We start from the raw sequence: 18,636 nt of genomic DNA, 5'->3' as shown, positions 1-18,636 counted from the left end.
CAAGCGTCAGACAAAATGGAGGAAATATTTTTTTGTAATTGTATAGAAGATAATCTTCGTTTTAGTAAAAATGGAAGTTAATGTTTAAACGGATTATTAATTACATCAGCATTATTGGTGCATGGAAAATGCTATATCATACAAACCCTTTCTTGATTTGATTATGTAGTAAATTGTAGAGCATTTACAACAATTTGTTAATAAACAAAGTAAACTGATTAAAGTTGGTCATGAAAGGTTATTTAAAATTGTATTAAACTTAACGAAAATATCAACAATTGAAATCCAGTTAATTACACTAATGGAAAAAACGGTTAGACAGCACAGTTCAACACATTTTTCCACTTTCTCAAGTGCTCATGCATTCTAGACGTCATTAGATATTGAATCTAATTGTGAATTAATCTGACTGAAGCTGAAAACAGTGCAGAACCAGTGACACTATCTACCAAATGTCAGGTATATATTAGATGTTCACAACATCTTGTTGCAGGAGTTGCTTTCAACATTACAAACCAGCTGTAACATAGTGCTATACCATCCCCTCTATGAAGCTCTGATTTACCGTCAACACATTGGGCTAACTGACCTCACATTTAATTGCACAATGTAGGATGTTGCTTTATATGCTTAGAGATAGATTACAAAACTACATTCAAGGAGTCTGAGATATTGCTAAGAAATAATCAAAACATAGGATTATGAAAGATGATCATGAAACATATCTTCTCTCAGCAGTCAGTTATAACTGTGAATGTAAAGTCAAAACAGATGTCACAATTCAAAGTTCACACAGTCATTTCATGACTACGGAAGGAAATCAAAAAATATTTTGAAAATTCAAACAAACTCTACAGTCCAATTACAGCGTTTTCTCCGCCCGCTCTCTCTGAGGTCATGAAGCCAAACAGCCGCTTAGTCGATCTTCCTGTTTTACAGCAGTTTCCGCCCCTGCAGAGCCTTCTCTCTACTCCGGTACAGATGAACTGCAAATGGACTGGCATTCTTCTCAGACCCTCCTCCAGGAAACATCTTTCTACTGTTCATTATGTTGCAAACAACTGCACACAGTAGTTGACTCCCACTGTGAGATCTTGTCACCCCTGTAAAAAGCTGCAAGACCAGAAGCAGATGATTGGCCTCATTTTGCAATGGACATAGGCTTGGGTTCAGACAGCAACTGTGTGTGTGGGGGGTTAAAAATAACTTGGGCAACAGTCTTGAGATTTCTCTGCCTCATTTTCAGTTAGTCCTGCCTCTTCCTGTTTGCCTCAGCTAACCTGTGTAGAAGAGCACGAAACCCGAGGCGCCGATACATTCACTGCTAATGGGGTGTGAAATAGGGGGTAATGTAACACAATGTGATTGGTCTGCTACTAAGAATAGGCCTGCTGGGAATTCCCTAGACCTACTTAAGGAACAAGTGGCTGAGGCAGTGACTGACTCAGTGACTGACTCCTGAGGGGACAGTTCTAAAGCAAGTTCAGTCTTATGACAAATTCCTATACAGTAATGACCTCTTTATACCAAACATCTGTAAAGTATTCAACACAGATGGAGTAAAACACAAGGCTTATAATCACCATGAGACAAGACAAGTCCAAGATTTTCACCTAAGCTCAATTTCAGTGTTTCTGCTGAATTATTGTTTAAGCTTTTGAATATTTGATGAATGCCCTGCATGTAAAATGGGTATGATCTCCCACACATTCGCTTTGTTGCAGATAAACAAGTTATATTCAAAGGCTGAGAAGAGCTCTATGAGAGAAACTGCTGATGCAGCACAAGTCCATGTATGGCTTCATAACTCTTCAGAACAGGCTCAGAGCTCCTGTGGATCACATTTTGTCCCACAGCAGGAGAGAAATATCCAGATTAAAAAGTTAAGAATGAGTTACTGAAACTATGTCAATTGAACACCACAAAACAAAGTTACTTTTTAATCATGTATTGCAATTTTTTTTAAATTTCATTTGCTCAAACAATGTTAGCATGTAAGAAAATTCTAATTAACATGAGAACAGTATGGTACAATGTGAATGATAAAAGAATAAAGGAAACTGATAAATTCCTTTCAGAGACATTCAGTTGAATTTCTCAATATGTCCACCAGCTTCGGTTCCCTCAGTAGATGGAAAAATCTGATTTTGGGGACAAAAATGTAACTGTAGAGCACAGGAGGTTGGTGGCACCTTAATTGGGGAGGATGGGCTTGTGGTAATAACTGGAGCGGAATTGGTGGAATGGTATCAAATACACCAAACACATGGTTTGATGCCATTCCAGTCGCTCTGTTTCAGACATGAGCCGTCCTCCCCTCAGCAGCCTCCACTGCTGTAGAGGATATATACATTTTTCAGATTTCCCAAGCGCTAAGAACCTAAACCATGTAACAAACTGCTCTGTAACATACAAATGGCATGAGGAAAATACACCACTTCTTGGGTTCAATTGTACTTTGTAACATAACTTCATTCTCCCATTAAAATAACTATACCAGGACGCAAAAAAAAAAGAATAAACAATGATCATGTGTGAGATTATGACAGTTCCTAGAATTATTACTAGTCTTTTAAAATCTTTGACATATTAAATGTAAATTCAGAACAAGGCACAAACCATGAAGATCACAAACAGAATTATCCATGTAGATATGAATGATCCTTAATTAGAATGTTTCACTCCCCAATCCTAAGGACTCGATATATAGATATCTCCCTTTCTCTTAACAATGATAAAACAAAAGGCGACTCAGTAAAGTGTGACGTGTGTAGGAGCAGATTGTAGCTGAAACCTTTGGTGTGATAGCCACACTATTGGCGATGGCTGCATCTTGTAAAGCAGGTTCATCATAGTATCGTGAATTTCTATGGGTTTATAAAGTGCAATCGATGCTGTAAACACTCTTCTGTACAAACTTCCAATGCTTTGATTCAGAGATGAGAATGAAATCATTTGTGTTTGAGCAAAACACTCACCAGGGGAGTGTTGTGAAGATAGTCACCACGACCCCCTCAGCTGTTGCCACGACAGAACCCTGATCAAAGTCAATCCCCTTACCAGCAAGTCAAGAGAATAGAAGCTAGAGTTTTACATTGAAGACAGCTCTGTTTTACATGAGTCTCAGGTTGACCTCAGTTTGACCTTCTCTCAGTTGATTGTACATCAAGATTTTTAGGAAATCAAAAATGTTTTGTTTTGAAAAGGAAACATTTTCAATTAAAAGTAGCCATTCCCATATGAACAAAGTCAGAGGGCGAAAGAAGTATGCCATTATCAGAACTTCATATTATAAGGAGAGGAAATAAAGGCAAACAAAAATGCTACAAATAATTATTAAGCACAAGTAAAACACTGAATGGCACAAACATGGATGCGGATATGTCATGCCGACAAACTCATTTATGGGGTGTCCCTCATGTCTTTTTCATGACTATTTTTTGTACCATAAATTGAAAAATGAATGGCGTACCTCAGTAAATTAAGTACATTATGGCTATAAACAGAGGGGGTCTGTCCATCTCATCTATTCTCTACCCATTTGTTTCAGAACAGTTTAGAATCTATTAGGTGGATGTCCAGTCGTGAACAGAAGGAGGTACAGAATCACATCCTCAACAGGGCGCTGGAGTGGAGTTAAAAGAACAGGAACATTTCAAGGAAAACATGTGGGGGAAATTCAACCCAGATGCTACACTTATTGCTTATAAACTGACAGACAATAACGCAACTTCTTGGCAGTCTCACCGTACACATGCACCAAACACTTGACAGAAAATGAGAGGGAGGAAAAAAAAGGTTTAGTTCATAATAACAGTACAGAGATTTCAAATAGCTCCATCTCCAGATCTGGTCATTGTGATTTTAGCAGTATTAACCATCACTAATTGACAGAGGTTGTTTGGTAAAGAGCTACACAGATTGACTGTAGAAAGGCATGTACCCTTTGTGACCGTCTCATCAGCCTGCAACACACCGAAACAGTGAGAAGAAATGCAGTACAGTAGCTTGTTACAGCAATCATTTTGATAGAAAAAAAGAAGATCATGATATTCAGATATTAAGCCAAACAGACCAAAAGACCATCTTGAAAATATTTGATTAAGCTACTTGATATGGCCATGGTTTACATTAAAACAGACAATTGATAGACTTGTAGATATCATTTTTTTCTTCTTTTGTACATATTCAGGTTAAAATAGTATTTGAGGAAGACAAGCATTACAGAGTCCTGCAGCAGTAGACAATACCAAGTCCACCAGTCAGTCCCTCATTCACATCAAGAGGCTCCCTCCTATGGCCCTATGGGAAACTGAGTCCTACTTCCCTTTCCCTCCCCTCCTGCCTCCAAACTTAACACTCGCCCACTAAACGTGCCTTTTTGCTTTGAAATCACAAGTGCGCACCAACCGTTCCAAATCTTAGTGTGACCGCTGTCTGACTTCTCACACTTCAATGGTTAATACAGTATACAGTTCAATATAGTTAGTTTTTTGTTGATTTTCCTTGTTTTCTTGTGTTATCGACAAAGAGAGAAATCTTTGCATAATGACAGTCAATTCTCTTCATGACTGTGTCCTGTCCTCCAGGTGAGGCTGTGGGAAAATGGCAGCAACGGCCAGACTTCACAAGATGGACGCCAGCAGTGCTTCCATGCTACACGCCTCCCGCACGCCCTCGTCCCCAGTTGTGTGCCTGACGCTGCTCCGCCCACAAACTGTCTGCTGTATTAATTCAGTTGTCGTCATCATCATCGCCACCTTTTAAAACTTTTTTTTACCTTGTTTGTTGCTTTATAATATTGTCCTATCTGAAGTTGACCTGTCTCAGTTGTCCGGTAATAGGTGTAATTTACAGGGAGGTGAGATCCTTCTACACAGTGTTCGACTTGCCCAGCTCCTCTCTGATGGCTGTGGACAGACAAACAACATGTCAGTTATATTGTGTTTTGTGCCATCTTTGCTGTGATATGATCTTAGCAGCGGCTTGAGTGGTTTGATGCTAATTCTCTGATGACAAAGGTACAGCAGGCCTCGTAAGCGTAAGGACTTCCTCCCTGTGCTTTGAGGAACTTGTTTCACACCCTGTCACATACTACAGAGCAGTATGTGCATAAGGTTAATCAAGCAATCAGTTACCATCAATGAGTTCCTCTTTCAGTTTTGATAACTCCTTCCTCATCTCGTCCAGAATGTCCTGAAAATACAAGGTTGGAAGGTGAAGATTAGAGACCAAAAAACAGTGGAAAAACAAATAACTTGTATCAACCTTCAGGTTCTTTGGACATGTGAGATGGTGGAAAACAGAGAGCGTCAATGAGTGATACTGTCCCAGAGAGCTGAATGAGTTTTAGTAAGCCCATAGTGTCACTCCTCTATTCTGACTGAGGCTGCTGCTGTGTGCACAGATAGGGAGGGTATATGAAAAATCTACACTTATCTAACAGGCTCCTTCATAGGGGAGAAGGGAGGGATTGCCGCAGCACAGGACACCATCATTGGGCACACCCTCTCAGGGCTCTTTAGTATGCTGTGTAAAATACTACAGCTCCAGTGTACTGCCAGTAAACAGCAAATCAGGTCATTTTTTACTTGTCTCCTCTGAATACCTGTTTCAATCTGTCATAGTCGAGACCTTCTGTTGGCACCCCGTTGGCACTTAGGGATCCAGTCGGTGTGGATTTTGGTCTGTAGACGAGAAACAGAAAAGTTAGAGTTGTATACCTAAACTGGGGCTATTGTCAAGGGGGCCTTCAGAAGTCCGTCTTGGAGGAAAACAAGACAGCTAAGTGCCGACTGTAGCTAGATCATTCTCCTCCGCGATCCAGTCCTCAGACACTTCAATCACTCTTAAAAAATGTGCAACTATAACAAACAAGTTGAAAGAAAGTGCATTGAAACACCAAAGGAGGACATCTGAGATTTCAAATTGACGGTTTGATATCAAAACACAACAGGAAACTGAGGAAGTTACAGACTAAAACAAACAAAACAAACTGTCATCATATACCAACATTATTGTTTTAAATTCAGAATTTGGAAACTGATTCACAAATATGGCAATGTAGCGCATAAGAGTACCAATTATTTTCAGGCCATTTCATATCAATTTGTTAGCAATTTGTTAGCCTATTTGACAGGGTACCTAACAATTTGGCTGCCTACATACAGTATGAGGCTCCTTTATGAACTTAGTTAGTTCAAGCATCATTATGCTCAGAGCAAACTGAATCTAGATTTAGGCAAAGCAAACCAGTAAATTAATTGGAAACTGAGTCCTATGACTGGAATCACAAATAGAATAGCTTCATGCCTTAGGTCAGGGATGAGCAACTTGATGGGGTGGGGCCACAAAAAGTCTGAACTCATCACGAGGGGCTGTAATTAAATGTAAAATAATTATGTTAGCTGAAATGGGCTAATTGAGTGACTATCAATGACTGACATAAGGGAATTGATCGGAGGGCCTTTAAATGGGGGGCCGCCAGTTGCCCTTCCCTGCCTTAGGTAAAGCCAGCTCAATACACATGTTACACACACGAACCATTCGAGTTCACACACCAACTAATAGGAAGGAAACACACACCGGACATTGGGTAGTTTAGCCCGATTTAAACACAATCAAGTAAACTTTGGGAGCCAGAGTTCAGAGACAGGCCGCTGTAGTTGCAGCATGCACACACAATTCAGCAGTCACACACAGCCATGCTTCTCTGCCATTGGATCAGCTGGGACAGGAACACCATTGCCAACAAGGTAATCACCATGGTCTACAACTACAGGAATGATTCAAGGGAACTAAGGAAACTGAGTGTGAAATCAGTGAAGAAATTAACTCTTGTCAGAGAGGAAGTAGAAGCCAAGAGGGGAAGTGTAACAATTCTCAATAGTTGTCCTTCTGCGTGTTTGTGTATTTGCTCCCGTGGTCTCTCTGGCCTCCTCTATAGGTCAAATACTAAGGCCAGTTTATGTGAGAGAAATGTAGGATGCCAATGCAGGGCTGTGTGGCCTTATCTATTGGGTGCGTCTGGGTCAGAATTGGCACGGAAGTGAATATTAACAGCACTGGGCGGGGTGATGTCTCCTCTAGCTTCCTCACTATACAGTAGCACACAGCCACAGAGTGTGTTGAGTATGTGTGTACATGTGAGTAGGGGGCACTTTGTGATGTGTTCGAGGGATTCCCTTTGACAGGAAAGTAGGCACTGTAGGAGAGATGGACAGTAAAATAAAGATTGTAAAGCAACTGGAAACGTAACATTACATAGACCTATAGATTGCTTATTTTAAAACAAGAATAAACCAATGTATATATGTGGAATTAATTAGCAGTCTGGTGATGAAGTTGCTGGCAAAACAGAGGTACAGTATGTGGGAATTACAAGGCACTAACCCAAGCCCCCAAAAATATCACTTCCACTTCGATCACAGCAAATGACAGAAAATTAGTAAAAAGAGAGAATTTACTCTACAGGCCTGTATCCCTGTTTACCTGATCAGAACCCATCAGATTTCTCCACGGTGAGTCAAGTCCATGAGAGAGAGACGATAGCTCTTAAAAGGCCTGTCCTGCAGCCCCAGGTCCCCTCCCTAATCCAACCCAAACTAAACCTACAGGCTACAGAGAAAACACGGAGTATAGCCGTATTGATGATATATTGACTTTGCTTTAAGTTAACTTCACAATGATAAAGCATTGTAATAGGCATTTTCTAGGGATCTGTTAATTGTCTGAAACTTTTCGCATTAATACGCTAAAATGCAACACCAACCGACTTTAAAGGAAGTTCTAAAAAACATCTCACATTCTCAGCGAAATAAAACAAAAAAGGACTTGTGGTGGAGGCAGTCAGCATTCTGTTTTGCACATGGAAGCTGGAGGTGCATTTCCAGGAACACGTTCTCACCGACAAACTGCCATTTAGAGCCCTGGAATTAGAACCTGGAATTTGGGGCTTTCATTGACACATCTCAGGAACACTCATTTTTCATCTATATTCTTCGTAGTGGTCTATTTACCACTACAAACCAATGCGGACACTAAGACCATACTCAACGAGCTGTATACGGCGCTCCTAGTGGCCGTTTAAGTGTATAAAACACTTAAATCAGTTTTACCTCATTTCTACCAGCATGTTAAATGTGCAACCAGAGGGAAAAAAAATATATATATAAAAAACTTTCCCCACACACAGAGATGCGTACAAAGCTCTACCTCACCCTCCATTTGGCAAATCTGGCCATAATTCTATCCTCCCGATTCCTGCTTACAAGCAAAAATGAATGCAGGAAGCACCAGTGACTCGGTCAATAAAAAAGTGATCAGATGACGCAGATGCTAAACTACAGGACTGTTTTGCTAGCATAGACTGGAATTTGTTCCGGGATTCTTCCGATGGCATTGAGGAGTACACCACATCAGTTACTGGCTTTATCAATAAGTGCATCGATGACATCGTCCCCACAGTGACTGTACGTACATACCCCAACCAGAAGCCATGGATTACAGGCAACATCCGCACTGAGCTAAAGGGTAGAGCTGCCGCTTTCAAGGAGTGGCACTCTAACCTGGAAGCTGATAAGAAATCCCGCTATGCCCTCCGATGAACCATCAAACAGATAAAGCGTCAATACAGGACTAAGATTGAATAGTACTACATTGGCTCCGATACTCGTCGGATGTGGCAGGGCTTGCAAACCATTACAGACTACAAAGGGAAGCACAGCTGCGAGCTAACCCAGTGACACGAGCCTATCAGACGAGCTAAATTACTTCTATGCACACGTCGAGGCAAGAAACACCGAAGCATGCATGAGAGGATCAGCTGTTCCGGACGACGGTGTGATCACGCTCGCCGTAGCCGATGAGAGTAAGACCTTTAAACAGGTCAACATTCACAAAGCCGCAGGGCCAGACAGATTACCAGGACGTGTACTCCGAGCATGTGCTGACCAACTGGCAAGTGTCTTCACTGACATCTTCAACCTCTCCCTGTACGAGTCTAATACCAAAATGTTTCAAGCAGACCATCATAGTCCCTGTGCCCATGAACACTAAGGTAAACTGACTAAATGACACCGACCCATAGCACTCATGTCTGGTCATGGCTCAACACCATTATCCCAGAAACCCTACACCCACTCCAATTTGCATACCGCCCCAACAGATCCACAGATGATGCAATCTCTATTGTACTCCACACTGCACTTTCAGACCTGGACAAAAATAACTAATGTTGAATGCTACTCATTGACTACAGCTCAGCGTTCAACACCATCAAAGCTCATAACTAACCTAAGGACCCTGTGACTCAATGCCTCCCTCTGCAACTGGATCCTGGACTTCCTGATGGGCCGCCCCCAGTTGGTAAGGGTAGGTAACAACACATTCGCCACACTTATCCTCAACACGGGGGCCCCTCAGGGGTGTGTGCTCAGTCCCCTCCTGTAGTCCCTGTTCACTCATGACTGCATGGCCAGGCACAACTCCAACACCATCATTAAGTTTGCTGATGACAACCGTGGTAGGCCAGATCACCGACAACGACACCTATAGGGAGGTCAGAGACCTGGCCGTGTGGTGCAAGGACAACCTCTCCCTCAATGGGAGAGGTTTGGCATGGGTCCTCAGATCCTCAAAAGGTTATCCAGCTGCACCATCGAGAGCATCCTGACTGGTTGCATCCCTGCCTGGTAGGGCAACTGCTCGGCCTCCGACCGCAAGGCACTACAGAGGGTAGTGTGTACGGCCCAGTAACATCACGGGGGCCAAGCTTCCTGCCATCCAGGACCTCTATACCAAGCAGCGTCAGAGGGAGAACCTAGAAACCTGTTCTCCTGCCACCCTAGTCGTAGACTGTTCTCTCTGCTACCACATGGCAAGATGTACCGGAGCGCCAAGTCTAGGTCTAAGAGGCTTCTAAACAGCTACCCCCAAGCCATAAGACTCCTGAACATCTAATCAATGGCATCCCAGACTAATTGCATTGCCCCCCCCCCTTCACGCTGCTGCTACTCTGTTTATTATCTATGCGTAGTGACTTTAATAACTCTACCTACATTTACATATTACCTCAACTAACTGGTGCCCCCGCACTTTGACTCAGTACCGGTACCCCCTGTATATAGCCTCACTATTGTTATTTTACTGCTGCTCTTTAATTATTTGTTACTTTTATTTCTTAATTTTGGGGATATTTTTCTTAAAACTGCATTGTTGGTTAACGGCTTATAAGCAAGCATTTCACTGTAAGGTCTACACCTGTTGTATTCGGCACATGCAACAATTTCAATTTGATTTGATACAGACAGCCTTGCTAGCAGTAGCCTAGTGGTAAGCAGCAGCCCTGTGCTTTAGTCATGTTATTAACCAGTCATGAACCAGCAAGCCCAGGGGTCGGACCCCAGCAGTGAGCCATGCTCTGCTACCCCCTGTGCTCCTTCTCTCCAGTTACATGATAATGAGCAGCAATGCAGAGGCAGTCAATGATTCAGACAGGCAGTGGATATTTTGACTTCGTTGTACTTGACCCAATAACGTGTTTAGACTCAGACACTAAAAATGTATTACCTTTTGTACATTTATGGAATGCTGGTACTTACCTTCCAATGACTGGGGATTTGCTACCATTCATAGTGTTACTCCTCTCCCATGGTTTCCTGGGCATGTCTGCGGAGGAGAGAAACACAAAAGCATTAGAGATAATTACACTGATATAACTGAACCACTTCATCAGAAGACAAAAAAATACTGACTGAAAAAATCTGCCAAATTACATTAACTGCTGGCCAACACAGACTAGGATCCTGGTGGTCTGAATGTGGAAGGTGCATGTTTCTGTTCTGGTCCTGTGTATCTCTGACCACTACAGTCCTGTACTGTATCCTGTACCCCACTCACCTGGTGTGCTACAGGCAGACACTTTAGGAGTCGTGGTGCCCTCGCTGCCACCGTCGTCCTATTGGAGAGTAGCACAGTGAGTTCAAAGGTCAGAAGTTATAGGTCAGGCAGCTTCAGATGATCAGAAATGTGACCAGGCATTTAGTTAATAATCCACTGAGGGAGATCCATTGATCCTCTTTAATGCCACCAAATGACCCTCAAAGAGAAACATATGAAGCTCCAAAGACATCCAGAAGGGATGGATACAGAATACAAACACCAGGCTACTGAATTATAGACGGGTAGACTAGATAGGTACTGTCAAGCAGGATATACAGAGATTAACTTTCCCTGGCCTCTGTCTATCTGTCATACTCACAGCTCTCTGCTCCGGCTCAGGCGATGATCCCTTCTCTGCAATTCTTCTCCTGAAAAACACCACAAAATATTAAAGTTATAACATGTTATATTGTATGTCAAAACAAAAATTCTCCCACACCAAATTACTTTGAAATAATGTTTGGCTGACCGCGACAGCTACTGTACATGATCTGCAATGATATGGCACTCAATGAAAATATCTATATTGACAAGAAACATTTGGGCCTCAAGCCTTCCTCAATATTGCCCCCCCACCCCACTCCCTGAAGCCACCCAAACATGCTGTATCCCTCCTCTCTCCATGTTTCAAACGGGAACGTAGTGTAATGTCACCTCCTGGCCAGGAGGGCGCTCATTTCCTCCATCAACCCCCCTCCTCCAGGTGCTCCTCCCAGAGGGCCGTTCCCTCCAGGTTTGGCCCCTGTAGCGCCAGCCAAGCCCCCAGCCATGGCTGCAGCCAGAGCAGCTGCCGCATCACCACCACTATCACTCTGAAGGATAGAGAGAAAGGTCAGAGTCAGAGAAGTAGTGGTAGACTATGTTACAGAGGCACATAACAGGGGGTCAGGTATGGTGGAGTGCAGTATATGAATGCATGAAGTGCAGTATGGGCTACATGATTTACATGTATCTGAAGTGAGTGGCAGCTCCCAAGTAGTGCTGAGTGAGTGTTGAGGTTGGTTTGGTTATTGCTAGATTATTTAAAAAATAATCCCGATGTTTGATTTCGATATTTTTATATTACGAAATAATGACATTACAATGATTTGAGCATTTTAATGGAAATTCCAAAGGCCAAAATGTGGACCTGTCAGGTAGACATCAATAGAAAATGTTGATTATTTCATAGTAATATCACATATGAGTTGTGTATATTACTTAGTTTTTATTTGATTCTTCATTCCTTAAAGTCGTCATTTCATCTCTGCTCAGGCAGCAGCAGTCAGCCTGCCAGGCCATCTAACGTTACGTGCTCCCCATAGTGTACTGTCTTTAGTCATTTTACTTAGCTAGCCAGCATAAGTACTGTAGCCTACAGTATGCTGCAGAGCTGTCTTGACAAAATAATTGTACTAGTTCTTCAAAGTAGATAAGTTATACTTTCACAAACTGTCTCTGTCCCTCTCATCGTTGCGTACATTAGCTTGATTTCTCTCGTGAATGAAACAGCGAGCTGGGCTCACCAAAAAAAGTGAACTAAATGGAATTCAAGTAATTGAACAGAAGTCGATTTAATAACCAAAAAAAACAACGAACTGTTAGTTATTAGCTCAGCACTACATCCAGTAGAGGGAATATAAAGTGTGACTGGTGCTGGGCAAGATCACAAGCCTGTGAGGATATGGTATGAGACAAACAGTGGGTGTCTGTGTAAGGGACTTGTGGGTGTGTTTCTGTTCTGTGCGTGTCGGCCTCTCACCCGTGGCACTTTACGCAGCTTGGCTCCAGCGAGGGCAGCGGCCAGCCCGGACAGGGGGCGGTCCTCCGAGGGGGAGAAGAGACCGGGCGGCAGGGGAGGGGCTGGTGGAGGAGGAGGGTGGGCCTGGCCACCGAGGGAAGGTGGGGGACCGGGTGGGGGAGGGGGCCGCCGCTTGTAGGGGTGAGTGTGGGGGTAAGGGGGAGGGGGAGGAGGGCCTGGTTGGGCAGAGGCTGTGGGGGTCACAGTGGAGCCGGGAGGGAGGGGGAGGGGGAGGGGGTGGGCAGCACCGGCGTCAACACTGTGTCTGTATGGGGGGAAGAGGGAGAAGAGTAAACAGTCAGTATCAAAATTTAGGACTCACAGAAAGAGCAGGGGTCACGAGTTCTCTCCTATTTAGTTTATCCTCACACAAAAAAACCTCAGGCTTCCTTAAGCACCCATACTATATTCAACATCAATACTAACATTATCAGGCTTGACCAACCTTAGACTTTAAAACTTGTGTGTGTAGACACGGCATGAAGTCGCTAACATCCTCTTGCTGTTTGTCATACAACATGCACATCAGTGAGTTGTGGCAATGGCCTAAATGTATCCATTTGAATGAAGCAAATGGAGACATCCAACACAAAAACAAGACAGAAAATGCATTGGACACAGGAACTCTAGCAGCCTTAGTTAGGTCAATATCGGCATATGCCTGCAAGAGCAGCCCTAAACCATGGAACCACAGATGTATTAACTGTAATAATTAGCTTGTAGAAAATCATTGTGACTCCTCAACCCAGACAGATGATTGGATCAATAAGCCATGATGGAATGTGCCCATATTGAGCTCCTGTTAATGAGGGCGTGACCTATAGAATTAGGAATTTGAATACTAATTATTAGAATAGTCATTTAAATGGATCTCTATAGTGTGACCAGTTTCCTTTCAGCCAAATGAGAGAGGAGACTGGAGGGCAGAGGTCACTAACACGGGTGAGTCAGTCCAAGTGGGAGAAATAGTCGCACTGAATCTACATATACAGTGCATTCAGAAAGTATTCAGACCCCTTGACTTTTCACACATTTTGTTACGTTACAGCCTTACAATAAAATTGATTAGTTTCTCCCTCAAATCTACACACAATACCCCATAATGACAAAGCAAAAGAAAATGTTTTAGACATTTTTGCAAATGTATTAAAAACTGAAATATCACATTTGCAAAAAGGTATTCAGACTAGGCTCCCAGTCCCTGCCACTGAAAAACATCCCCACAGCATGATGCTACCACCACCATGCTTCACTGTAGGGATGGTGCCAGGTTTCACCCAGGCATGACGATTGGCATTCAGGCCAAAGAGTTCCATCAGACCAGATAATTTTGTTTCTCATGGTCTGAGAGTCCTTTAGGTGCCTTTTGGCAAACTCTAAGCGGGCTGTCATGTGCCCCTTACTGAGGAGTGGCTTCCACCTGACCACTCTACCATAAAGGCCTGATTGGTGGAGTGTTGCTGAGATGGTCGTCCTTGTGGAAGGTTCTCCCATCTCCACAGAGGAACTCTGGAGCTCTGCCAGAGTGACCATCGGGTTCTTGGTCACCTCCTTGACCAAGGCCCTTCTTCCCCGATTGCGCAGTTTGTCTGGGCGGCCAGCTCTAGGAAGATTCTTGGTAGTTCCAAACTCCTTCCATTTAAGAATGATGGAGGCCACTGTGTTCTTGGGGACCTTCAATGCTGCAGAAATGTTTTTATACCCTTCCCCAGATCTGTGCCAACACAATCCTGTCTCGGAGCTCTATAGACAACTCCTTCGACCTCATGGCTTGGTTTTTGCGGTGTGCCTTTCTAAATCATGTCCAGTCAATTGAATTTACCACAGATGGACTCAAATCAAGTTATAGAAACATCAAGGATGATCAATGGAAACAGGATACACCTGAACTCAATTGAGTCGGAATACTTAAGTAAATAAATGTTTTATATTTTTAAAACACTTGTGAAAATTTAGAAAAACCTATTTTCGTTTCATCATTATGGTTATTGTGTGTAGATAGATGACAATATTTCGAATAAAGGCTGTAACGTAACAAATGTGGAAAACGTTATACTTTCCGAATGCACTGTAAATGCTACTGACGAGTTACTCAAAGGGCAGTTTTAATACACCACAATTGAAAACTCTATCATGTTACAAAATAGTCTCATTAATGCTTCTGGAGTGTTTGAATTATGTCAAATCTGAACTTTTGAAACTGCAATGGTTTTCAGAAAGATTTCAAATGTTGAATTAAAATGTTATTTCTAATAAAGTTAAGGTAATCAGATGTGGTGGCCGGTTAAGGAAGAATAATAAAAAGCTTGTCCTCATTTGACATGGTTGTTAGAGGGTATTAATTTATTTGGATCCCCAAATCCAGTGGGGACAGACGTGTATGCTAACTATTCAATTTAGGAGAGGGGAAAAAAATGATGTTAATAATTTTGATTCCAGCTGCTGGATAGCTTCCGACAGTGACAATCCCTCTAAAGACTGCCCCAGAGTTCAGTCAGTCATTTCCTAATCAAAATACATCTAATATCTATGTTAATTCCTCCGCACGAGCATCCCTCCCGTTCCCTTGAAACGTACAGTAGTGTCATGACAAGAACCCTAAGTGAACAAGGACAGAGCAGAAATGAGTCTCCATCTATCAGTCCCTTTTGTATCACGTATACAAGCCTACGGTCACCAGGTCCAGTAGGTTTGATGAACACAACACTGACATGACAAGTGAGGGTGAAAAGTCATGGTAACATACTAAGGTCATCACAATGGTGAATTGCAGAAAAATAATAGTTTGAGGTGATAAAAAAAGAAAAAAACAAGAAGCAAAGGAGAAAGAAAGAGACATTGATCCCTCCAGACATAGCTTCAGCGATCTATAGCTAGATGCAGCAGAGCCCCCTGTCTGTGAGTGCACACTTGCACATATACATGCCATGCCATGCACAATGACCAGACACCATTCAAACCAGTTCACCAGGCAACTCAAGACCACGAGCAATAGCATGGACATACATGGCGAGAGTATGCTGACAGAGGCCAGACAGACACCTGACCAACACAGATTAACAAGCACCTAGTAGACCTAGAGCCACAGCCGTACTAGCCACCGCTGCAGCCAGCATTGACACCCAGAGCTGGGCCGAGCTGGTTAGGGCAGGCCCGCTACACCCTGGCCCCCGTTAGTGGGTGAGTGGAGGTAGATAGCGAGGCTGAGAGAGGTGTGGCCTTACCCTGCTGGGCCAGAGGGTCTGCAGGCTGAAAGGCCTCTGGAGCCGAGGAGCAGGAGTCTCCCAGCTCAGAGAGGTTTACAGAGAGGTCAGCAGAGGCAGGGGGAGCTGTGGAAGGAGAAGGGACAACAGCAGGCTGGGATGAGGGAGAGGACACAAGGGGAGCGATGGGGGAGACAACAGGCGACTGCTGGCAGGACAGGGACAGGGAGAGAGGGGGCAGCGGTGGAGGGGGCGGCGGGGTGGGAGGGGGCGGCGGGGTGGGGTTGCTGCTGTTGCCAATGGTGACCGGTGAAGGGGCAGGGAACATAGGAGGCCCGTTGGGGGAGGGGGTTTCTGTGACAAGGGGCTGGGGACTGGGATGGCAATGACAGGGCGAGGGCCTGTTGCCTTGCCCGGGGGCTACTGATCATGACGGGGGCGAGGGGGCAGAGGGCTGAAGTTTGTTGCTGACCACACCAAAGACTTGGAGGGGTTGCTGGGGCAGGGGTGGGGGCGTGGGAGGGACGGGCTGTCGCCTGGGGACTGTGGCGTAGTGGGGCAAGACGGGATGGAAGGCGGAGCCTAGTGAGGTGGCAAAACGGGAGGCAGAGTGACGTAGAGGCGGGGTGGGGGGTGTTGCAGAGGAGGGTGACGGGGTGGGTGGAGGGTAGTTGGGGGTGGTGGGAGACACAGACGTAGAGGAGGTCTTGGAGGAGTACTCTGGAGGCGGAGGGGTGTAGAGGGTACTTTCAAACGCTGAACAGGACAGGAGAGAAGCAGCCACCGTGCAGCCACACAAGAGGGGAAAGAACACAGGAGAGGACAGAGAGAAAGGGGGAGAAACAGAAAGAACAGAGAGAAGGGGGCAAATGAAGCAGGAAAAACCAGCACAGACCTAAATCTCCTTTTTCTATACTTGGTCCTTTCTCTGACAGAAAGGATGCTACTATTAGTACACAAGGTTAGCAGTTGAGACAGATCCTGAGGCACACTCTGTAAACAATGTGTCAATGGGAACACATGGATAGAGAGGCAGCAGAAAAACAGAGACCATCGTACATTCAGTCGGGAGCACTTGGCCTTGGCCAATGAATGAAGCCTAATCAAGTGATGCCCACTTCAAACACTTTATTAGCCTCTGGTGAAACTCCCAGGATCAACACACACCAGACACAGCACTGGTCAGTCACTCACTCTATCCATACTGCATCCAGCGGCTCCATTCCAGGACTGAGCCAGCAGAACATGTGTATTCTATACATTTAGAAGTCAAAGAACCACAATTGAGACATGTAACCAATTTGGACATGTTTTGTTCATTGTTCTTACAATAAGCAAATGGTGCACAGACAATCTAATCTAAACGAACTAAATCAATAAAATGCTTCAATATTTGGGTGACTCCAGTTTAAATCAATCACCCCTTACTTGCATTCACCATTACCTAGTTCCTATCAGAACGATTTCAAGTCAGAATCTCCTCTTTCAAATGACAAGGAGTTCACAGAAAGTCTTACAAAACAAAGAAAAAAATACCATCACAAAGTCTGTGTCTCATCAACACACACATCAGTAGTATCTTCTCATCGCTCATGTAAAGTACAGAATTAGTGAGGTCAGCCATTGCGGGGGTAGTCTCGCTGGGTGGTCACACTGCCAGAGCCTGACTGCATGCTCTGAATTATCCATGCTCTGTTTTGTTGTGGCCCCAGCCAGCGTAGCCCCAGAGTTAGCCCAGAGCGGAGGCCTCTCATGCCATATGTTGAATGAGGTGCAATGCTGCTAATCCTTTGTGCAAGCCTCATTCTACTCCACTGACCCTCAGTGGCAGCCACACACACACACACACACCACACACACACCTCCAACCAGAAGATTTACTCTTGTCCAAATGTTTGTCTCTTCTTTCCCGATTCCCCCAACTCACTCCCTCCCTCCCTCCGGCTGGTAAGTGGGCAGAGGCAGGCCCTAGCTTTGCTCTGTGATCCCAGAGTAATAACACGCAACACACCTCACTAACCCCAAAATGGACATACACTCCATCTCCTCCATACACAATAACTAAATGTTGCCTAGTGTGTAGCCTAGTGTGTTCCCTAGGAGAGTGGCCTACAGAAGAAGCGGACCAGTATAGGGCGGGCCGGTCTAGAACCATCACATCAGTAGTAGGAATGGCTGGATTAAAGAGGTTGACATTCACACAAGGAAGCCCTTGTTATTTTGAACGCGATAAAGGGGCATAGCTAATATGAGACAGACGCCACAGTGTGCTGGACATGTCAAGAAGCTCATCTCAGATAATAGTCCATGGATCTGCGGATGCCTTATTAGCAGACCTCTCCTCAAGTTTTCAGTTAGAAGTTGAGGTATGGTTACACACAGGATCAGCATGGCCTCCATTAGACACTGACGACATCCAATAAAAAACTAAACATACTATGAATGAAATTGGAAATCCAACCAAAAGCTATTGCAAGGTTATGTACATTTGGCCAACAGCGCAAATGTTTGTTTTTCCTGCAGGAAAGACAACTAGAAGCGTATTAAAAGTGCATATTCACACCTCAAACCCAAAAACGGGCCAAATGTTACAGCAACATGCAGTGCAACATGGTTTCTTGTGTTGGTCTTGTCATGTTCCGTGTGAATTGGGTCGTTATGCATTTATTGTATAGATGTCCTGGGGGAAAAAAAGTGAACTCTATACCATGA

General features: G+C 44.0%; 1 protein-coding gene across 1 annotated transcript in view; it reads right to left on the bottom strand.

The window, feature by feature from the left end:
- Positions 1-3,778: 3,778 nt before the first annotated feature.
- The window catches only part of LOC112250361 (protein enabled homolog), a 139,903-nt gene continuing 125,045 nt past the window's right edge, over positions 3,779-18,636 (bottom strand). The window contains 10 exon segments of the mRNA XM_042321741.1: positions 3,779-4,910; positions 5,139-5,196; positions 5,609-5,687; positions 10,602-10,668; positions 10,900-10,957; positions 11,261-11,309; positions 11,596-11,753; positions 12,683-12,946; positions 12,949-12,986; positions 15,946-16,050. Of these exon segments, the coding sequence (XP_042177675.1) occupies positions 4,873-4,910; positions 5,139-5,196; positions 5,609-5,687; positions 10,602-10,668; positions 10,900-10,957; positions 11,261-11,309; positions 11,596-11,753; positions 12,683-12,946; positions 12,949-12,986; positions 15,946-16,050 (914 nt within the window). The 3' untranslated portion in view covers positions 3,779-4,872.

This window comes from Oncorhynchus tshawytscha, linkage group LG05 (assembly GCF_018296145.1).
Source record: "Oncorhynchus tshawytscha isolate Ot180627B linkage group LG05, Otsh_v2.0, whole genome shotgun sequence".
Classification (NCBI taxonomy): Eukaryota; Metazoa; Chordata; class Actinopteri; order Salmoniformes; family Salmonidae; genus Oncorhynchus; species Oncorhynchus tshawytscha.
Note: the sequence above shows the minus strand (reverse complement) of the source record. Positions and strands in the feature narration are given on the sequence as shown.